Here is a 24,079-nt window from a genome sequence, read left to right as displayed (position 1 = left end):
TAAAAATGCAGAGTTGACCCTGTTCACTCCCCCCCCTAACTACACTAAAAGTGCTATGAGCCCCCCTTGCCCACCTCAGTGGCACCAGCTTTTCCTGGACGGGAAAGTGAAGGGACGTGAGTGCCGCCCAGTGGAGTGAACAGCAGTGGCACCTGGGAATGGCACAGGATGAAGGAGTCATGGCAGCTGCCTGGGAAGTGGGCACATACTTGTAGAACGCACTTTCTGTGGTCACATACTAGCTGCACCTTGGCAAGTAAAAACCCTCTCTGTTAAGTTATGCGGTTGGTTGTTCCATTGGAGCCTCGATGGCCACATGCATGCAGTCAATGACCTCTTGCACCTGTGGGAATCCTGCAATGGCTCCAAATCTAATGAGCCACTCGGCCTGACTCTCAGGGTACCTCCTGAAGCGCACAAAGTCGCCGACCCTCCTGTAAAAGGCATTGGTGACCTTCCTGATACAACGATGTACTGCTGATTGTGAAACCCCACACAGGTCACCGGTGGATCCCTGGAATGATGCGGAGGTGTAGAGGTTTAGAGCCACTGTCACTTTGAGGGCCACAGGTATAGGGTGACCACTAAAGCCCAGTGGATGCAGGTCATTATTCAGCAATGCGCAGAGATGTGTCACCACCTCTCTGGACATCCTCAGTCGTCTCTGACACTGGCACTCCGATATCTGGAGATAAGTCATTCGGGTCCTATAGACCTGCTGTCATCTCTGGGCTTGAATGCACCTTGGTGGCTGCTATGAATGCACATAGGCTGCACCTGCCTCTTGGTTCAGCCTCTGGCGGATATGCCTCAATCTGGCACAAGGATCCAGTAACACAGGTGGGCCATCCCCATCTCTATGCTCATGGTCAACTCTGCTTTTTGGCACCTTATCTGGGCAGATAGTTATGTAAATTCGTGCTTCAGCTGTGTTCCAGCACGAGCTGTATGGTACGTCATGACATTGCCCGTCTTAGCTTCAAATAAGAGCGAGCCAGCCTGACCACTGTAATATTGTCTGCCTGCATTGGCGCACCGGCAACAGAAGGTTATAGCATTTTACATTTGTGCCCTCAACCCCACATAAAGGGCTCATCCACTTTCAATTGTTCCCCCTTCTCTCCCAAACATTGTTGCCCGAATGCAGGGTGAGCCCCCCACAGCCATTCATGGATGCAGATTGGCCCCCTTTACGGAACAAGGGTACAGGGTCCCCTTCATGGATGCCGAGTTCAGACCCCCTTCCCAACATGCACCCACCCACCCTTCATGGGTGCAGAGTTCGGACTCCCTTCCCATCACCCACCCACACACCTCCCTTCATGGATACAGAGATCAGACCACCATCAGGCAAATTAACTCGGCTTCACAAAGAACAGGAGAGCAGGACAGTACTTACAGACCTTCACAGGCTCCAAAGACTCTCGCCTTGACGACGCTGGCTTCTCCGGGATGCAAAAATGAAGGCACATGACTGCCGCACGTCCAGCTGAAGATCGTAAACTGATGGTTGACTTGCACCGGGATGCATAATAAGGTACGCAGAGAGGCTGTTTGCATATTTAAAGTTGGGTCCCGTTGCCAAGCGGCTGGGGGAGGGCCACCATGGAGCCTCGCCGCTGCCTGGAAGATTGGGCCTTGCAATCCCAGTGTCCAGGCTTCGTGGCATGCTGCTGCCGCTGCAACCTGCCCGCCATGGAACATAACATCAGGAGCTCAACAAAATTCAGTCCTTCATGTCCTTTTAATGCCAAATCTATTGGCAAGGTATTGGTGTCGTGAAGCTTGTGGGGGTGCAGAGCAAATCAGGTAGCAAGATTTCCATGTTGAACTGTGCATGTGTGGAAGCTGGAAGTTGCTGTCCAATTTATTCCATAATAACAATGAGCACTGATAACCTCACTATTATTCCTGTAGCAAAATTTGGGCATTATTTGCCTTAGTTTATCTAAACTGGTATTCATGGTCTCAGATGCTGAACCAAAAATGAGACATTTATTTCAGTTTACAGAAATTAAAGGGTGATAACTGCTATGAACACTAATTTTGAAACATGATTCTGTTTTAAAAGCTATGATTTTTACAAGTTTAAGTTGGCATCGGAGAAATCAGGTGACCTCACATCAACTCTGCTTAAAGACAAGACTGAAATCTTTGTTACCAGGATAACAGAGAACACAGATCAAGATAAAAGCAAAATACTGCAGATGCTGGAAATTTGAAACAAAAACAAGAAATGCTGGAGATACTCAGCAGGTCTGGCAGCATCTGTGGAGAGAGAAGATCAAGACCTTGTTTGAAAAGCAGAGACAGCAGGGGTATAACACCTGAAGAACAATGGGTTTCACTCTCCCATATTTTTGGATCGTAAACAAGGAGACAGTGATTCTGAGAATGCAAATGTGCATGGCAGCTGCTAACACCTGGAAACAATGGAAAGCCTGGGTGGCTCTGCTGAAGCAAGACTTGTGAAGTTTGCACATTGGAAAAGGACAATGGCCTATTGACTTTTGATTGCAGATAAATTCAGTAGATTTTCTGACGTCAGAGTAGGCTGCAAGGAAGACAACCAGCAGCGGAAGCCTCCAGGGAGAGAGATAGGGAACACCTGCTCCCAGAGGCCTGATACAGTGAAAGGCTGCAAAGAAGTGAACCTGTTTTGAAAGTTGAAGTTTGCAGAGGAGAAAAAGACAAACAAAATAACCAGGGATTGTCTTATTCACGGATGTCAAGGTTGAAAGTGCTCGGAGAAGTGAGTGAAGAGGGCATTGATTTTGAGAAAGATCTGGGAGATCCAACCCATTGCAACTAGGAGGAGTTTGGAACTTTTAACCGCAAGGATTTTGCCATCAATGAGGACTGTGTAGTATGTAAGTTTGGTGTGAGGTTTTCAAGTGTTTTAATAAGTAACGAAAATACATTTCTCTATAATTTGGCGTCAGCTACTTACAAAGTACGATTGAGTTAATTGGGATTCTTTTAGTTTAGTTGATATAATAAAAGTCTTAAAGCATGAACTCTTGTTATGTAATTCTTTAAATTGGTCTGGGGAGTTCATATCTCGTATTTTAACATTAACAGTTTCACTGAGGTTGTAACAATAACGTCTTGGTCTTCAACAACTTGTTTGTTTCTCATTGTCAGATTATCAATTTCTCCAACAGAATATGGCCATGCAGTATGAGTTGTTCCAAGTTCATTGCAAGTATTTGAGAATTAGAAATCCATTTGCGAAATTTAACCAAAGATTAGCATAATGCAGATGAATGAAGGTGATTACATTAAATAGAAACTGATATTGTTGAAAACAATTTCTTGAGTTTTCAATATTTAATTTTTTGAGGTTTCTATATTTGCTACAACGTGAAATGCTATACCATTTTGTTTCTTCCGTTCATTTTTGTTAGCCAGCAAACAACACAAGTAACTAGAGACAGCAACCTATTTTTGTAGTCCATTTCTAAGAGGCGGAAAAAATTCACAAGGCCTAAATTTCCTATGAAGGAGAAAAGCACAATCTCATGATTGCCCAGTGGGACATATAGCTACTGTGAAAACCCCAAAGAAGAAAAATTCAGAAGAAATTGATCCCAGATGGATTGATTTCATTTCTTTAGCTTTTCTCCTCCCAAGGTGTGGGGGGAGAAAATAATTGGGGAATTTAGGGTTTAATTAGACTTCGGTTGACTCATCTCTGAGTAGCAGGCTGCTGTTCCAGGCTCTGCCACTTCACTCAGGCAGGAGCCTCTATTGTGCCTATATAGGAATGGATTGCCCACTCTCAGGGCTGGATTTTGTGGAGGAGGTGGGGCTCCTGGCACTGGGCCAAAACAGTGGGGGAACACTGCCTTGGCCTTTTCATGCCCCTCATCCCCTCCCCCATAGTGATCTTCTGGTGTTTTGAATGTTAATTGTCCCCTGCCTGGAACTCATCCTTTAAAGATGGGGATCCCGTCTCCAAGAGCTGCCAGCCAATTACAGGGCCAGCAACTCAACAGTATTGGCAGTGATACCGGGACCGGTGGGCACTGCTGGTATTGCAGAGGCCTTGGACCCAGGTCCAGTGCTGAACCCCACACCTCAGGTAAGTGAGACGAGGTCACTGGGGCCAGTCCGGAAGGCCCCAGCGAAGGGAGTTGGAGTTTGGTCGTAAAGCCCAGGGGGAGGGGGCTACTGTGAGGTGCATTGTATCCTGACCAGGGCCCTCCGTAGGTCACAGATTGCCCACAGAGGAAGGACCCCCCTCCCTCCAAATCCAGCAGGGAGGTCACCTCATTTAATAAGGCACGCTCCCCGCTTGGCGGAGGCACCCCCACCACTAGTTGGATCCCAGCATAGGCCACTTAAGGGCCTCAATTGGGCTCTGGGCTGGAAGGCAGTTGTTGGCCTCTCCCACCCCTGGCAAGATTGTTTGGCAAGGGGCTGTGTGGGCCCTCTGCCCCCCACTACCTGTCACGATTCTATGGGCCCATCTGCCTTCGACCTCGCCTCAGGGGGGGCCTATAAAACGCAGCCCTCAGTGTGTAAATGACTTTATTCATAATTTGGGATGGCGTCAATCCCTTTACAGCAGTCCTGCTCGAGACTAGGCTTCAATATAATTTTTTTTAACTACGGATGATAATTCTCTTTTTCTAAAATTGTTAATTTATTTAGCCACAAAATATTCTACCAAATATTCTAAACCATGTTCTGTTATGTTCTAGATAAATCCAATTTACAGAATTACAAACTCAGTGACTTAGGAAATAATATTCCTGACTTTTCTGCAGAATTAGAGTTGAAAATCTGATGCAGGTTTTCAATAAAGAGGTGTCCTAAATGGGTGTGTTTTAGAAGATTTGGTTATAAAGCATAATCTTGTAATAGGTCTGTTGGAGTAGTATTTCCCATAATTTGCCACATCTAAGATAGGTGTTAATCCTGGAAAAGCCATCCTGTACTAAATTAGTGACAAGAATGCTGTGCTGCTCATGTTGAAACAAATTGTAATATTTCAGGCTGGATTTCTCCAGAATACATCCAGGATGGTTAGGAATACTTGAGCCAAAATTTTATCATAGTAAATTAATCAAATGCATTATTTTAAAAAAGTAATAAGGTAATAGTTCCCCTTTAATCAGGAATTGAATCAGCAGGGAAGCTAGAGTTAAAGAGTTAATATTACTTTAACTCATTGTTTTGAATTAATCCACTATACGTATTATTAGTCCTTAGCCTAAATTGAAATGCAAACAATACATTGTAAACTTCAATTCTTATTACAGATGACTACTTGTGTTACCATGTTCCAGTATATGTTTTGGAGTTATTGACTTTTATAACTGCGTACTTAGAATTAAAGGTCAATTAAGTGGTTTCAACTGGGTGGAAAAATACCTTAATACAAAAGTGACAATTAGGTTAACACCATCATTTTATTTTAAAGGTCATCAAGCTGTAAATAAATCACTTTTATTTCTTTTGTATGTACTTTGACTAGCCTTGTGAAGCATGAAGATGAATGCTTTAAGCCTAATGAATGCCCATGTCTGTGGAAAGGAAAGGAGTATTTTCCTGGTGACCTAGTAAGATCACCCTGCTATACCTGGTAAGTGTTGATTTGTGCAATCTCTTGTCTTTAAGTTAAGGAGGTTCTTTATGCTCATTCCTCTTTCTCACCACTAATTTTTTTTTAATTTTATTTATTTAGAGATACAGCACTAAAACAGGCCCTTCAGCCCACTTTGTCTGTGCTGACCAACATCATTTATACTAATCCTGCATTAATCCCATATTCCCTACCACATCCCCACCATTCTCCTACCACCTACCTACACTAGGGGCAATTTATAATGGCCAATTTACCTAACAACCTGCAAGTCTTTGGCTGTGGGAGCAAACCAGAGCATCCAGCAGAAACCCACATGGTCATAGGGAGAACTTGCAAACTCTACACAGGCAGTACCCAGAACTGAACCCGGGTCGCTGGAGCTGTGAGGCTGCGGAGTTAACCACTGCGCCTTTGTGCCACCCTTTCTTCCTCCCTTTCCTGAAGGCAGTTATTCTTTGATAGATTATGACTACATAGATGTCAAGCACTCCCAACGCCTTGCCCAAATGTGAATTCTTCAACTGACAGCTTGGATAGTGGCAGTCTACTTGATCCATTGAATGCATCATAACTGACACTGTCCTCATCCAGTATCACGGATGCACACTTCCAGTGACAGTTATTGGATTGTGATCACAGAGGGGAATTATGTCCGGTTTTCCTTTCTTTAACTAAAGGCACTCAGGCCACCACCCTAGCTAACATTAGCATACTTAGGATAGACTAAACCTCAAACCAAGGATCCTCCTAGCCGTTAGAGCCACTTACTGTCTTAACTAGTGGAATCTGGATTTAACAAAGTATCATGTTATAAAGAAAAAAGTTAGAGCAGGAAATTGGTATTTTTTAATCTATTAATGCCTTTAATTTAGATAGGGCAGGTATAGAAATGCTGGTATCGCCAGGTAGAGATGCTAGTGCTGCAATGGCTTCTACTATATTTAATTTGGCAGACGTTTCCCCAGTACTTCAGTCCAAGAAGACTTTATAATTTTGGTAAAAAGCAAAAATCTGCAAATACTAATTTGTAAAACAAAAACAGAAAATGCTGACACACACAGCAGATTCTGATGAAGGATTACAGGCAAAATATTAACTTGCCTACTGCTCCACAGGTGATGACTGACTTATTGTTTGGTTCTATAATTTTATGTTTTTGTTTTTCCTAAATTCTGGTACTGTTTTACAGGAACGTGGACAGCAATTATTACAGTGAATAGTTTATTAAAGATGGAATTTCATTGCGCATTTTTATTAAATTGTTCTCTTGAATCCCTAAGACCATCAGCTTTTACTCTCTAAAAGGAAATGATGCAATCACTCATCAAGTCTTCCTTCCTTCGAGCAATGCAAAGATCTTCTGTCTCATCTGTATCTTCTCCATTGTCCTTGTTCCTTCAATGTTATTTTATGTTATCTCGTTCCTCATCTTAATCGATTGTCTTTCTTTTTTTGTTTCAGATCTCACCTTGTTTTTTTGTTCCTTCAGCATTTTTATTTCCTTTTAAGTCTCCTACTTGATTTAATTTCAATCCCCCTTTATATTGTTTTATGTTATTCTTGTGCAAAAGCTCTTCTTGATTTAAATTTAGTTTATGTTATAGCTGCTTATCTTAGTTTTGCATGGCAAATTAGAATATGTATTAAATGCAATTATATCCAACAAACTTGTCTGTTTAAAAAAGCCTGTAATGTATCTGTAACATAACATTTCACTATGCCTGATGCATAACATAAAATAGAGTAGAGCATTTGATTACCAAACTTAGGTATTAAACAGTTTTGTTGGTTTGCACATTTCCAATTTTGGGGAGAAAAGGGGAAGTAGGGGAACAGAAGAAGGGAGATTTCAGCAATCTACTGGTTTTGAAATATCATCACCCAAATAATTTACTCTGTTGAGGCAGAAAGAAAATTTTAACAGTCACAAATCAGACACAAGATTTATTGATTGTAAGATTCTAACAGTGTTCCAATCAGCATATTGGAATATTCAATAAAATTAAATTCTGGAAATACAGTTTCATGCTTCTGGTAAAGGCCTTTATTCCCATTTCCAGCAGTCACAATTTAAACAAAACCTTTTTGGGTGCACCTTACCTATTCAGATACTGATTCCAGATACTCTCCTACGTACAAGGAATTCATCCTATAATTTTTTTTTTAATCTTAAAAAACAGTTGTTTAAAGCCTGAGAATGGTCACCAGAGGGGTAACTAGAATGGAAAATGTAGCAAAAGCACATTTACTGACCTGCCAGGAAATGAGTGATGCCAACTGTGAAATACCAAGCTTTATTTACAAAAGTTTCAGGCACTCACACCACAAAATAAAAAAAAAAGTTTTGTGGAAAGCCTCTAACAATATTGGAATATAAATCTCAAATTGGCTACTAAAATATCCAAAGCAAAAGAAGGACAATACAGCTAGTACCATGGCATCAAATGGAATGTAGCGGGTAAAGCAGATTATGGATGAGATGGGATATTACATAAAGATTGTTCATTTAATAATTTTTTTAATCACATGAACTGTCAGGTGTTGGCTCCTAGTTAATTGAATTCTTCCCTCTCCCCATACATATTTGTGCTAAAAGGCTCTGGTATGGTAGCATAATGGCTCTGTCACTGTACTTGTAATCTAGAGGCCTGGCCTGAGGAATTTACATTCAGTTAATTAAATAAATCTGGAATATAAAGCCAGTCTCAGTCATGGTAACCATGTAAACATCCATCTGGTTCCCAAATATCCTTCAGGAAAGGAAACCTGCCATCCTTAACAGTCTGGTCTATATGTATCTCCAGACCCACAGCAGTGTGGATAACTCTTTAACTGTTCTCTGATATGACCTAGCAAGCCACTCAGTTGTATCAAGCCACTACAAATAGGGGCAAGAAGAATAAAACTGGATGGACCACTTGGCGGGTGAATCGGCTCAGATTTGGATATGACAAGGGAACACCCAGCCCAGTTGACTCTGCAAAGCCCTCCTCATTAACATCTAGGACCTTGTGCCAAAACTAGCTGCCCCACAGACTAATCAAACAACAATCTTGTATAGTCACACTCACAGAATCATACTTTTCAGCCAATGTCCCCAGACTCCTCCATTAAAGCTACAACACTGGCATCTACTCAACAATGTGGAAAATTACCCAGTTATGTCCTGCCCACAAAATGCAGGAGAGATCGGATCCAGCCAATTACCGGCCCACCAGTCTACTCTCAATCACCAGCAAAGTAATGGAAGGTGTCGTCGACAGCGCTATGAAGCAGCACTTGCTCACCAATAACCTGCTCACTGATGCTCAGTTTATGTTTGCCAGGACCACTCAGCCCCAGACCACATTGCAGCCTTGGTACAAACATGGACCAAAGAGTAGAATTCCAGAGCTGCGAGCTAATGAGTGTCCAGGACATCTAGGCACCATATGACCGAGTGTGGCATCAAGTAGCCTTAATAAAACTGAAGTCAATGAGAATAAGGGGAAAAATGCTACACTGGCTGGAGTCATAGGTAGCACAAAGGGAGATGGTTGTGGTTGTTGGAGACCAATCATCTCAGCCCCAGGACATCGCTGCAGGAGTTCCTCAGGGCAGTGTTCAAGGCCCAACCATCTTCAGCTACTTCATCAATGACCTTCCTTTCATCATAAGGTCAGAAAAGGGGGTTATTTGATGATGATTGCACAGTGTTTAGTTCCATTCGCAACTTTTCAGATAATGAAGCACTCTGTGCCTGCATGCAGCAAGACCTGGACAACATTCAAGCTTGGGTTGATAAGAGGCAAGTAACATTCGCACCACACAAGTGACAGGCAATGACGATCTCGAATAAGAGAGAACCTCACCATCTCCTCGTGACATTCAATGGCATTACCATTGCTGAATCCCCACCATCAACATCCTGGGTGTCATTGTTGACCAGAAACTTAACTGGGCCAGTCTGCACCACTGTGTTAAATGGGATAGATTCAGAACAGAACTGGGCATCCATGAAGTGCAATGGCCAAGCATATTCCTCATTCTACGATTACCATCAGGGGACCAACCCTGGTTCAATAAGGAGCGTAGAACAACACGCAAGGAGCAGCATCAGGCCTACCAAAAAATGGAATGCCAATCTGGTGAAGCTCCAACATAGGACTACATGCATGCTAAACAGTGGAAGCAGCATGTTACAGACAAAGCTAAGTGATCCCACAACCAACCGATCAGATCAAAGCTCACAGACCTGCCAGACATGAATCCTGTCCTGAGTAGCAGTGGCCAAATAAATAATAAATGGGAGGAGGAGGCTCCATGAATATCCCCAACCTCAATGATCTTCCGCCAGAAGCACCGAGTGGGTGATCTATCTCGGCCTCCTCCTGAAGCTCCCACCATCAAAAAAAAACAGTCTTCAGCAAACTCAATGTGACATTGAGAGATGACTGAACGCACTGGATACTGCAAAGGCTGCAGGGCTCAACAACATTCCAGCTGTAGTGCTGAAGACTGGTGCTTAAGAACTAGTCATGCCTCTAGTCAAGCTGTTTCAGTATAGCTACAGCACTGGCATCTACCTGACAAAGTGGAAAATTACCCAGGTATTCTCTGTCCACAAAAAGCAAGATAAATCCAAACTGGCTAATTACCCACCTGATCAGCCTACTCTCAATCCTCAGAAAAGCGATGGAATGGGATGTCAACAGTACTATCAACCAGCACTTATTCACCAATCTTCAATTTAGGTTCCACTAGGACTACTCTGCTCCCAACCTCATTACTACCTTGGTCCAAGCATAAATGAAAGAGCCGATTTCCAGAGGTGAAGTAAGAGTGACTGCCCTTGACATCATGGCAGCATTGTCAGAGTGTGTCGTCAGGAGCCCTAGCAAAACTGAAGTCCACGGGAATCTGGGGAGGACTCAGCACTGGCTGAAGTCATACCTAGTCTACGAAGAAAGATGGTTGTGGTTGGTTGTACCAATCATCTTCGCTGCAGGACATCACTGTAGGAGTTCCTCAGGGCAGTGTTCGGCACCCAACACCTTCAGCTGCTTCATCAATGACTTTCCCTCCATCATAAGGTCAGAAATGGGGGTGATCTGATGATTGCACACTGTACAGTCTGTTTGCAACTCCTCAGATAATGAAGCAGTTCATACCCATATGCAGCAAGGCCTGGACAGCATTCAAGCTTAGGCTGAGAAGCAGCATTCAAGTGCCTGGCAATAACCATGTCCGATAAAAGAGAGTGTCGCTGGGTCTCTCAAATTCACGGCCTTTACTACCTAGAAGAACAAGGGCAGCAGGTGCATGGGAACACCACTAGCTGCAAGTTCCCCTCCATGTAACACACCACCCTGATATGGAAATATATTGCTGTTTCTTCATCATCACAGAGTCAGGATTCTAGAACTCCCTACCCAACAGTACTCTGGGAGGACCTTCATCACACAGACTGCAGTGGTTCAAGAACCATCACCTCAGTTAGGGATAGGTAATAAAGGCTGGCCTCATCAATGATGGTCACATCCTGTGAATGAATGAATGAATAAAAAAGACCTGTGCAAACTCTGGAAAATCTATTTTAGTCCTCAGTAGTTCCAGTGAAATGTCAGACATTGCACAGATTTACAGTTTCTAAGTGATAAGAAAAAGCTTCCTTCAGAAAAGGAAATGTCTTATTGCTCAATGAATACAGTTACAGCATTTGCAAATATGAGCAGTACAAATGATAAAACATTTATTTCTAACAGATAAAATTTGTATAGAGTGCTGTCCTTGTTAAACCCAATCCTTCTTGAACAGGAGCCACAAATAACTGGCCGTAGCAAAAGATAGCAATTCTTTATAAAAGTATTCGTTGCAGATATTTTAAACATTATTTGCATTTCAATCTGATTTCAGAAAAGATTTTTGATGCAAGGCTTGTATTGTCCTTAACCGTGTTGCTGCTATACGAATTAGAGATTTAGCTCTTGGCAGCCTCGTACATTCTGAACAATTGCTCTTATACAACAGAGGTCATGACATAAAGTTAAAGAATGCTCTCTTCTAGATAGAAATGAACACTTTAGTTTCAGTAGTAAAAAGATGAATGTAATTGTGCATCAAATATTTACAGAAGTTTATACTTATTGGTAACATACCTTTTAGTGTTTGCCAGCAGGGGACCTTCCAGTGCACATTCCAACCTTGTCCTTCAATGTGTACAGCATACGGGGACCGCCACTACAAGACTTTTGATGGAGTTCTTTATGATTTTATTAGTGCTTGCAAGGTTTACTTGGTTAAGGTAAAGGTTTATTTTAGTAAAGATTCATTTCTTTATAAACTATATTAACTGTACAAGCATTAAAATGTTAATTTTCCTATAAAAAAGAAAAAAAGAAAGACTTGCATTTATGTGGCATCTTTCATGACCACCGGACGGCTCAAAGCACTTTACAGCAAATTAAGTAATCTTTTGAAGTGTAGTCACTGTTGTAATGCAGGTAATGCGCAGCCAGTGTGTGCACAGCAAACTCCCACAAACAGCAAAGTGATAATTACCAGTTAATCTGTTTTTGTGATGTTGATTGAGGGATAAATATTAGCCAGGACACCAGGGATAACTCCCCCTATACTCTTAGATTAGATTAGATTAGATTAGAGATACAGCACTGAAACAGGCCCTTCGGCCCACCGAGTCTGTGCCGAACATCAACCACCCATTTATACTAATCCTACACTAATCCCATATTCCTACCAAACATCCCCACCTGTCTCTATATTTCCCTACCACCTACCTATACTAGTGACAATTTATAATGGCCAATTTACCTATCAACCTGCAAGTCTTTTGGCTTGTGGGAGGAAACCGGAGCACCCGGAGAAAACCCACGCAGACACAGGGAGAACTTGCAAACTCCACACAGGCAGAAGTACCCGGAATCGAACCCGGGTCCCTGGAGCTGTGAGGCTGCGGTGCTAACCACTGCGCCACTGTGCAATAGTGAAATAGTGCCATGAGACCTTTTACATCCACCCAAGCAAACAGATGGGGCCTCAGTTTAGCATCTCATCTGAAAAACAGCACCTCCAACAGTGCAGTGCTACCTCAGTACTGCACTGGAGTGTCAGCCTTGAATTTTGTGCTTAAGCCCTGGAGTGAGACTTGAACCCAAAACCTTGTGACTTAGAGACAAGACAGCTACCAACTGAGCCACAGCTGATACATTAAAGATGGGAACAGGTAAAATAAAATGGCACACAAGATCTGGAATTATTTTCATCTGTCATATAATTATGAACAAAGTGTTCTTGAATAACACAGACATAGCTTTCATGGTCGTAAATGAACTGTGCATTTATATTGTTTTGTATCATTTCTGTTTTAAGTATGGTAGGACTCTCAATATCCTGGGGGCCATCTGTAAACTGATTATTGGTTTCATAATGGCTTTATCTACAATTCCCCTACCCTGCCCCTCAACTCTCCATTCTACAGCCACTCTGATCTAATCATATGGTCAAACAGACTCAAGTGACTGAATGGTCTACTCCTGTTCATATGTTCATATTGTATACATATTACATTCCATTGAGTCATAGAGTGACACAGCACTGAAACAAAGCCTTCAGCCCACCAAGTCCATGCTGACCATCAACCACCCATTTATATTAGTCCTATATTAATACCATTTTTTCCTCTCACATCCCCACCTTCCCTTAATTCTCCTACCTACACTAGGGGCAATTTTTACAATGGCCAATTTACCTATCAACCCACAAGTCTTTGACATGTGCAAGGAAACCAGAGCACCCAGAGGAAACCCACATGGTCATAGGGAGAACTTGCAAACTCCATACAGGCAGTACCCAGAACCAAATCCAGGTCGCTGGAGCTGCGAGGCTGCAGTGCTAACCACTGCACCACTGTGCTGCCCTGTGCTTAGCAATGGAATAGATGAAATTTTTGGGATGAGGAAAGGATCTGGATGAGGAAGCAAGGCTGTTGGTATGAATCCCTGTTCTGGTTCTTATGTTCTTACCAAGCTGTGACACACCACATGAGGATATCAGGGCACGCTGCCACCATCAGATAGTGACTCTTTAAAGTATTTCATACCTTGTGATAAGTCTGAAACCAGGAAAGAACTCTTATGCTTGATGTGCAAACTAACTCACAGTAGTTGACACTCATCTCTACATATCTCTACAAATACATATATTAAAGAACAACTTTTCTTCTACCAGAGCCTTGGGACTTTGAGTCTGTCTATCATTACTGAAAATATTGACTGCTATGGGAGTGGCACCATTTGTAGGAAGGCTCTGTCTGTCTCGGTTGGTCACACTTTCTTGGTGTTTGATGATGACAGTGGGAACACGGTAAGTAGCACAGCAGCAAAACAAGATGAAATGTTTCGTGTCCATTGCGTTTAATGACTTGCCAAAGATCTGCCTACTTAAAGTAGTTTTTTTTTGCTTCGCTCCTATCTTTGCAATATCCCACAGACAATTTCACAGTCACTAGAATTAACTTTTAATTAATATAATAGTTTAAGACTTTTAAAATTGCATCACTGTTTTATTGAATGAATGTACATTAGTATTCTTTTTCTTCTTGCTTCTTTGGCCTCCTTGTCTTGAGAGACAATGGGTAAGCGCCTGGAGGTGGCCAATGGTTGTGAAGCAGCGCCTGGAGTGGCTATAAATACATTAGTATTAAATAAAAATAATTTACTCACCAGTGGCACCAAATGCTTATTGTTTATTTGACCGTTTCACAATTGGTTGTCAATCATATCCAGTTTATATTATGTGTTTTCTTATGTACCTTTTATTAAATTACTGTTACCAATCTTCGCAGAGTCCCTCCAGTGTCATTGACGTGCATCAGATAGTACACATATGGAAAGCGGGTATTTTTACTGTGATACATTTCCCTGCTGAAGAAATTACTATATTGTGGGATCAAAGGACAACAACACATGTGCAGGTTGGACCTAAATGGCAGGTAAGGAGCATTTTAAATCTTAAACTTGCTCTCATGAAGATTATGTATTCAAACAGTGTAAGATCCTGTACAACATGCCTTTTTTACAACAGTGATGAGATAGTCCACATTATCTACACATAGTAATCAACAAAACTGATGTGCATATTTTACTAATGATTCAATTTTTTCTCCTGCTCACCTGAGGCATCAGATTTAGCTGGGGCCAATAAGGGTACCCACTGGTACCTAACCCAAGTGGCATTCTTCATGTCTGAGCATAGACAGTGAGTGTGAGCAGGCTGTTTGACCATGGAGGCATCACAGTCAAACCTGATCCTTTCTGACCTAGTAGACATACATAGAGGTAGATATTTATCTGCACCACCTGGACAGTAATCTGGCAGAGCAGATTTCCTGCCAATAGTAGAACATGCCTGAAATCAATGGCATGGAAATCAGATTGGTCATATGGTCAGACAGGCAATCCATTCCACCAGATTATCACCAGGCAATGAAGACAATTCTTTATCCCATACTTTACAGCAAGGTTCTTTGGATTGTAACCAGGCACAGGAGCCATGGTTGTTCTTTCCCTCACTAGTTCAGTGGTGGTGAGATCAACTGAAACACTTCTTTTACTATTCTGACCGAGATTAATCAACTCAACAGAGACTGGGAATTGTACTGTGACTTTACACATGAACCCATCTAACATACTTATAATACATTTGATTCAAATTTGAAGATAAAAGCAGATCATGTTCCATGAGTCACATGACATCATGCCACATCAGTTAGGATATCACGTTGTAGTATACCAAGTCCACTTCTGTGCTGTGCAGTGACCCTACTGCTAAATCAAATTCATAGAATTGAATCATAGAATGCTTACAGCACAAAATGAGGCCATTTGGCCCATTGTGTCCATGCCAGCTTTCTGCAAGAACAACTCAGCTAGTCCCACACCCCTGCCCTTACCCTGTAGCCATGCACATTTTTCTCTTCAAAAAATTATCCAATTCCCTTTTGAAAGCTATGATTGAATCTACCTCCACCACACTCTCAAGCAGTGTATTACAGATCCTAACCACACATTGTGTAATGTTTTTCTCATGTTGCCTTTAATTCTTTTGCCATTCACCTTAACTTGGTGTCTTCTGGTTCTCAACCCTTCTGCCAAGGGGAACAGTTACTCCCTATCTCCTCTGTCCAAATTCCTCATGGTTTTGAACACCTCTATGTCAAGTCTCTTATCAACCTTCTCTATGGAGAATAGCCCCAGCCTCTCCAATCTATCTATGTAATTGAAGTCTCTCATAGAATCACAGAATAATACAGTGCAGAAGAGGCCCTTCGGCCCATCGAGTCTGCACCAAAGCATTAAAACACCTGACCTGTCTACCTAATCCCATTTGCCAGCACTTGGCCCATAGCCTTGAATGTTATGACGTGCCAAGTGCTCATCCAGGTACTTTTTAAAGGATGTGAGGCAACCTGCCTCTACCACCTTCCCAGGCAGGGTATTCCAGACCGTCACCACCCTCTGGGTAAAAAAGTTCTTCCTCAAATCCCCCTTAAACCTCCCGCCCCTCACCTTAAACTTGTGACCCCTTGCAACTGACCCTTCAACTAAGGGGAACAGTTGCTCCCTATCCACTCTGTCCATGCCCCTCATAATCTTGTACACCTCGATCAGGTCACCCCTCAGTCTTCTCTGCTCCAGCGAAAACAACCCAAGCCTATCCAACCTCTCTTCATAGCTTAAATGTTCCATCCCAGGCAACATCCTGGTGAATCGCCTCTGCACCCCCTCCAATGCAATCACATCCTTCCTATAATGTGGCAGCCAGAATTGCACGCAGTACTCCAGCTGCGGCCTTACCAAAGTTCTGTACAACTCCAATATGACCTCCCTACTTCTGTAATCTATGCCTCGATTGATAAAGGCAAGTGTCCCATATGCCTTTTTCACCACCCTATTAACCTGCCCTTCTGCCTTCAGAGATCTATGGACAAACACGCCAAGGTCCCTTTGTTCCTCGGAACTTCCCAGTGTCAGGCCATTGATTGAGTACTTCCATGTCACATTACTCCTTCCAAAATGTATCACCTCACATTTTTCAGCATTAAATTCCATCTGCCACTTTTCTGCCCATTTGACCATCCCGTCTATATCTTCCTGTAACCTAAGACACTCCACCTCACTGTTAACCACTCGGCCAATCTTTGTGTCATCCGCAAACTTACTGATCCTACTCCCCACACAGTCATCTATGTCGTTTATATAAATGACAAACGATAGGGGACCCGGCACAGATCCCTGTGGTACGCCACTGGACACTGGCTTCCAGTGACTAAAACAGCCGTTTGTCATGACTCTCTGTCTCCTACAGCTAAGCCAATTTTGAATCCACCTTATCAAGTTACCTTCTATCCCACGTGCATTTGCTTTCTTGATAGGTCTCCCATGTGGGACCTTGTCAAAGGCTTTGCTGAAATCCATGTAAACTACATCAACTGCACTACCCTCATCTACACACCTGGTCACATGCTCAAAAAATTCAATCAAATTTTTTAGGCATGACCTCCCTCTGACAAAGCCATGCTGACTATTCCTAATCAAATTTTGCCTCTCCAAGTGGTGATAGATTCACTCCTTCAGAATTTCCTCCAATAGTTTCCCTACCACTGACGTGAGACTCACTGGTCTGTAGTTCCCTGGCTTATCTCTACAACCTTTCTTAAATAGTAGGACCACATTCGCTGTTCTCCAGTCCTCTAGCACCTCCCCTGTGGCCAGAGAGGAATTAAAAATTTGGGTCAGAGCTCCTGCAATCTCCACCCTCGCCTCCCAAAGCATCCTGGGACACAAATCGTCCGGACCTGGAGATTTGTCCACTTTTAAGCCTTCCAAAACCTCCAATACCTTGTCACTCCCTCTGACAATTTGCTCAAGAACCTCACAGTCTCTCTCTCTAATTTCCATATCTACATCCTCATTCTCTTGTATGAAGACAGATGTGAAGTATTCATTCAACACCCGACCAATGTCCTCTGGCTCCACCCACAAATTTCCCCCTTGGTCCCTAATGGGTCCTACTCTTTCCCTGGTTATACTCTTCCCATTGATATACTTATAGAATATCTTGGGATTTTCCCAACTTTTACCAGCCAGAGCTTTCTCATATCCCCTCTTTGCTCTCCTAATTGCTTTCTTAAGCTCCATCCTACACTTTCTGTACTCCACTAATGCTTCCATTGATTTGCTCTCCTTGTATTTGCTAAAAGCCTCTCTTTTCCTTCTCATCATACCCTGAATGTTTCTGGTCATCCATGGTTCTCTGGGCTTGTTGCTCCTACCTATTAGCCTAGAGGGAACATGTTGGGCCTGTACCCTCCCCATTTCTTTTTTGAATGCCCCCCACTGCTCTTCTGTAGATTTCCCGACAAGTAACTCTTTCCCGTCTACCTTGGCCAGATCCTGCCTTATTTTACTAAAATTCGCTCTCCCCCAATCCAAAACCTTTTTTTGCAACTTGTCTATTTCTTTCTCCATAACAAGCTTAAATTGTACCATGTTATGGTTGCTATCACCAAAATGCACCCCCACTAACACATCAACCACCTGTCCGGCTTCATTCCCCAGAATTAGGTCCAGCACTGCATCCCTGGAACTATTCTCGTAAATCTTTTCTGCACCCTCTCTAATGCCTTCATATCATTCCTGAAGTATGGTGTCCAGAATTGGACACAATAGTCCAGTTGAGGCCAAACCAGAGTTTTATAAAGGTTCACCACAGCTTCCTTGTTTTTGTACTCTATGCCCCTATTTATAAAACATAGGATCCTATATGCCTTATTATCCACTTTCTCAACCTGCTATGCCACCTTCAACGATTTGTGTACATATGCCCCCAGCTCCCTCTGCTCCTGCACACCCTTTAGAATTGTATCCTTTGTTTTGTATTGCTTCTCCTTGTACTTCCCACCAAAATGTATCACTTCACACTTTTCTGCTTTAAATTTCATCTGCTACATGTCTGTCCATTCCACCAGGATGAATGCTAGTCCTGGTTCAGTATTATCAGCAGAATTAGTCAAGTGTTGTATGTCCCCAAGGAGGAACATGAGTTGTAGGTTTTGAAAAATATGAACTGTTGTATAGTCTTTTATTACTGTTTTTTTGTTATTTTCAACACTACTTTTCTGTAATTAATAGTTTAAATCATGATGTGCAAATGCTATGTCTTGAAGTCTATCACTATCTCCTCACAGATCACAATACTTACAAGTTTTGTGTCATCCAATAAGTCAAATAGGCTCTCAGTTAGATAATGCAGGACTATCCTCTCCGCAAAATTAAAAATCACACTTCAGGAAATTTGGTACAAGTTATGCAGAATTTAAAAATACTGCAGTGTGGCCATCTCAGGAAATAAATAAAACAAATAAGACTGGTTGAAGGTGGGTGCTAATTTCAACCTCTTTCCAGGAAGGCAATAAAATAAATTGGCAACAATCTAACCTGGTGTGTGAGATCTTTGCTTAAATAAATAGTTTGCATATGCCTCTTATCATTTACCAAAGTTTAAAAATGACTGGATCATTCCAAAAAAAAAAGAGAAGAACCAATAATCAGTAACATGTATTGATTACATAAATATGTAAGCAATAATACTGAAGCTGTGTCTTTTCATTTTTCTGCAGGGTAAACTCTCTGGGCTCTGTGGAAATTTTGATATGAAAACAGCCAATGAAATGAGGACTCCGGATCACATGGAATCACCAAATCCACAAGAGTTTGGGAATAGCTGGACAGCTGTGGAGGTAAATAAGTATTTGGGAAATTAAAGCTCCCAGCTCACCCTTAGCTTGATTGAATTGTGGGAAAGGAAACGTGTTTGCACGCTCGGTGAGGAACGTGTTTGGCTGAGATTGATGCCGCTGGACCATTAAATAATCTGTTGATACTTCCTGTCCAATTTCACACAAGGTCATTTAGTGGATGAATAAGTACTTTCACATCATAATTTAGACTATAAATTACAGAAAAGGGGTGTTAAAAAAAAGAAAGGCAATAGTAAAAAACTAAAAAGCAGTTCATATTTTTAAAATACCTACAACTCATGGTCCCTCCTTGAGTACATGCAACACTTCATTAATTCTGCTGATAACACTAAACTGGGACTAACTTTCATATTAGCATCTATACTGTAGGTGTTATACATTGGGAATTGTCAAAAACCTATGGAACCCCACAAAACCATCTCCACAAAACCATAAACTGCAGTACAAGGATATAAGAGCTGATGAACTGGGACTCTCCTTGGAATCATAACCAGAGTGATTTTGATCCCAATTTGAGATAATTTAGAGAAAACTATCTGAACACAGCTATCCAGATGGAAAGTTTCTTAAAGACGTGCTCTGTAACCGCAACTGTGGTACATGATCTCTCCTTGACACCTCCACATTCTTCAACATAAGCTGACTACACCATCCTCCTTCGATCCATGGGGCTAGCCTTGCAATGGTCCTACTCTTACACTGAATACATTGGGTCAGGTATCTCCAACAATGTCTTCTCTTCCCACCTCTGCTTCTTTCGCACACCTAACACATTCATTTTTGAAGCTACATAGAATTTTACAGCACAAAAACAGGCCATGTGGCCCAACAGGTCTACGTTTATGTTTATGCTACACACAAACCTCCTTCCACCTAACTTTAACTCAGCTTATCAACATATCCTTCTATTCCTTTCTCTCTCATACACTTATCTAGGTTCCACTGCCTGCTTTTCTGGTTCCATGACTGCTAAGTCGACAAAACATTGCTCGACTCTTTGCCTGAAGAGCTGAAATTCTGACAGTAGGTAATTTGCTTTCCAGCTGATGGCAGGAAACTATGCTGTCATTCTTGTAATAACTCACTGACATTACTCTGTGTGAAGTTAAAAGAAATCTGCTGTACAGGTAGACAGAAATACTGCAGCAGTAACTGCCAGTAATTCTACTTGTGACCAGGCTTGGAGGGTATGGCACTGTTGCCCAATACATGTGCTTTGCCCGCCCACGAAGGGTGGTTCTGGCACTAAAAATGTTGATGACCCAAAACAGCAAAGGCATTTATTCCTCTGTTCTGTGCCTTAAATCTCACCCTTTCCTTGATTCACCGTTGGATTGCGGAGCTAGTAATATCACAGACCCGTTTTCATGCTCGACCCAGTGGCCTACTATTACTATGGTGCTAATCCGCTCGATGCACCTCTCAATCGGGGAACTGTTTATTCTGTACTTTGTCCTGCATGTTCAGACCTTCCCTAGTTACTCCTGATGTGAGAAGTCTGACCCTCAAAATCTCCGTGGATATCGAGTCTAATTGGAATCTATAACAGCCCGCCACACACAAGGCACTGACTTCTCAAGACGAGATCAGTAACAAAGTAATGTGTGTTCTTTATTCAAGGATAGTTCTGCACGCAAACACAGATTGCACAAGTACTTCAGGCTGCCCTCACAGCAAAAGTCACATGGTGTGTTACATCACAGCTCTTACACTGCTGTGCGTTATAACATAATCACACGTCTTGAAGGTTACCACCCTGTTTATGCTATACTGAACGAGTTAAAATTGGCTGCAGCAAATCTATAATATGAGTTTCTTTCATACCCTGTGAAATTTTAAAAGTAGTTTCCCTGGATTTAGCAGTGAACAGTTTCCAAAATTGTGTTCAAATCCAGTTGAAAAATAAAAATTGCTGATGCATCTTGTTTACCTTATTAGTAAACTTCATAACAGTTACTTAATTTTTCCTAGTGTGCGAACAGCCCTGACATCCGTAATCCATGCAATGTGAACCCATTCCGGGAGTCTTTTGCTAAGAAGGAATGTGGAATATTATTGTCTGAGGTGTTTGAACCCTGCCACCCAGTGGTGAGTGCTGATCCAAACAACTGGCTTTTTCTCTTCAAATATTATCCACAGTGCCAATTGTGGTTTCATATCTTGTATAATTGGAATGTGCATAGGAAAAATACATTGCTTGCTATATTGATGTCTTTCTCCCATTTCTACTATTGCAGCATTATACTGTCCTGTTTTTCCCAGATCATTCCACTCCAAGAAAGTGGGAAAAAGTGATATGGAATTTTCATTAATAATTGACACTGCAGCAGTGAAAGAATAGGATTGTCACATTCCATTGGTTATTTCACACAATCATCTTTCCTTTTATGTCTCTCCTAGTTGAGCAACAGTACTTGACAAAATTAATTTTTATGTTGATGTTGAATACTTAGTGAGCAGTACTTGGGTTGCGACCTTAAAGGCCTGCAGCCTGACCGAGCACTTTACCAATGTTCTGCCAGCCCCTATTGGAGGACCAGTAAAAATGTGTACCATGTTTCACTCTGCCTCTTGGGAATCAGGAAGCGTCAAGTCCTGTTTGTTGGTACAGAGGTGAAGTTCACCTTTTGTTTTAATAGTGTGCCTGCAACCAGAAACTCAATGCAAATTGGTCAAATACTCAGATTCTGGTTTATTGATTCATTCTGTATCTTTTGGGTTGTCTGTCTAACTCTAGGAGGAGCAGTGGAATCAAACAAAATATAAGAGTGGGCAGTCCACCCAATGCCTAGCAATAAAGGTTGAACGACACAGCCAAAACAGTAGAATAAAATAGAGAGGAAGTTGTGATTAAATTTTACAATGTTCTGGTGAGACCCTGAGTACAGTGTCTAGTTCTGGTCACCCTATTAGAGGTCACCAAGAAACAAGAGAAATTTAGTGCAGAACAAACTGCAATGTTGATCCCTAGTGTCAGAGATATGAGTTATGAGGAAAGACTGGAGAGGCTTGGGCTTTTCAATCTGCAAATGATGGCCCAGATTTTGCGCCGTAGAAACGGATGGCAATGGAGGCAGGGGGGCTGTAAAGTTGCATGGGATAGTGTCTTCTCGGCCACCTGATGTCATCACACCGTGCCTGCATTTTAGGAGTGATGGACGGGAAGTCGCATGGGGAAGACACTCGCATTTTCAAAATGAGCAATTGACAGCCATTTAAGATAGTTAACGATGCAATAGACCTTGATTTTTATGGGCCTCTCCAGATTTAAATGTGAGCACATAGGGGACATGATCCTGGCAGGGGAATCACTTGAGAGAGACCTGAGGGGGTGGTGGGGTGATCCACGTTGCAGCAGGTTCCCCAGTCAGACTGGCATGGGCATCATTCAGTTAGGAGGATGGTCATCCAGTGAGGAGGAGAGCCAGAGAGGGAGGGAGGTGTGGATTTGTGCCAAGGCTGCTGGAAAGTTCAGTGTTCGGAGGATGCTGGAGGGTTCTATGTTCAGAGGATGCTGAAGGGTTCAATGTTCGGAGGGTACTGGAGGTTCAATGATCCGAGGATGCCGGAGGTTCAATGATCCAAGGATGCCTGCAGGCCTGACTGTTCAGAGGATGGTTGCAGGGATGAGTGCTGCAGCAAAGGACGTTTGCATCAGGGCTTGGGTACTTGTGGCCCTTTAAACATGGCACCAGCACTTCTGTATCAGGTGACAACATGGCCACCGCCTCAATGCCCGCCTCCGTCCTCTGAGTGGTCAGTCGCCTCGCCTGCTGGACATTAATTGGCCAGCCAGTGCGAGATCGCTACAGCAACGGGAATCGGAGCAGGAGGGCCTTTGCCATCCTCTTCTGGTTCCACCTTTCATTTCCCGCCGGCTCCCATAAACCCCTGGCCAATGTGTCTGAGAGGCAATTTTAAAGGTATGTAAAATTGTTAAAGGAATGTTGAGGGAGAGTTTGCAGAGGAATAGGGCAGCATGCTCCCAATGACGTAGAGGTGGCGGTCGCTGCACCCCGTGCCATCATGCAGGCTTCGGCACCATTTTTAAAGGGCTTCAAGCCCTTAGCAAAAATTTACATTTTTAAAGGGATATTAGAATTCATTTGCTTTTAATAAATAATTAATGGTGTGGGATGGCTGCCATCGGCAGGTAAGTTAATTTGAATTTTATTAATGCTCATTTAAATATTTTAATGAAGGCTCCACCACCAAGTGGTGGGGGGCCTGCACCAAGGCCTCACCGCCACTGCTATTATCCGGTGGGGCCTTCCCGGCATCGTGGGTCATGGCGGGCCGCTCCTGCTAGCATTTTATGGGCCTCCCCACCATGACCCACGGCGTCGATGGGCTGGTAAAATTCAGAGGACCTCAGAGAAAATGGAGGTTGTGGGGAGGAGGGAAGGATCTAAAGGTAGCTTTTTGGGAGAGAACGTAATAATGGAGGTTGTGAAGTGGAGAGGGATGATGCCTGAGGCACCATTGACTATATCAGCTTGGAAGGTTTGGTGGTCTGACGTTAACTGGGAGGTGGTTAATGTCAAAGGAATTATGTCAGATGGCTAAAAGGCATGCTATATAAGTAAACTTGTTTTTCATTGTCATTGCATATAATCATGATCTTGTATCTTCAACCCATAACTATGACAACTCTGTAGTTTTTGGAA

The 24,079-nt window shown here is 42.6% G+C and overlaps 1 protein-coding gene across 1 annotated transcript in view; it reads left to right on the top strand.

Annotated features, from left to right (window-relative positions):
- The window catches only part of LOC137376907 (otogelin-like), a 392,329-nt gene that overhangs the window by 200,727 nt on the left and 167,523 nt on the right, over window positions 1-24,079 (top strand). The window contains exons 25-30 of the mRNA XM_068045865.1: window positions 5,483-5,590; window positions 11,738-11,876; window positions 13,820-13,954; window positions 14,436-14,582; window positions 19,272-19,391; window positions 21,384-21,500. Coding sequence (XP_067901966.1) covers window positions 5,483-5,590; window positions 11,738-11,876; window positions 13,820-13,954; window positions 14,436-14,582; window positions 19,272-19,391; window positions 21,384-21,500 — 766 coding nt within the window. The remainder of the gene's footprint in view (window positions 1-5,482; window positions 5,591-11,737; window positions 11,877-13,819; window positions 13,955-14,435; window positions 14,583-19,271; window positions 19,392-21,383; window positions 21,501-24,079) is intronic.

The sequence above is a fragment of the Heterodontus francisci genome, chromosome 14 (assembly GCF_036365525.1).
Source record: "Heterodontus francisci isolate sHetFra1 chromosome 14, sHetFra1.hap1, whole genome shotgun sequence".
In the NCBI taxonomy this organism is placed as follows: Eukaryota; Metazoa; Chordata; class Chondrichthyes; order Heterodontiformes; family Heterodontidae; genus Heterodontus; species Heterodontus francisci.
This window is presented reverse-complemented; position numbering and strand designations above follow the sequence as displayed.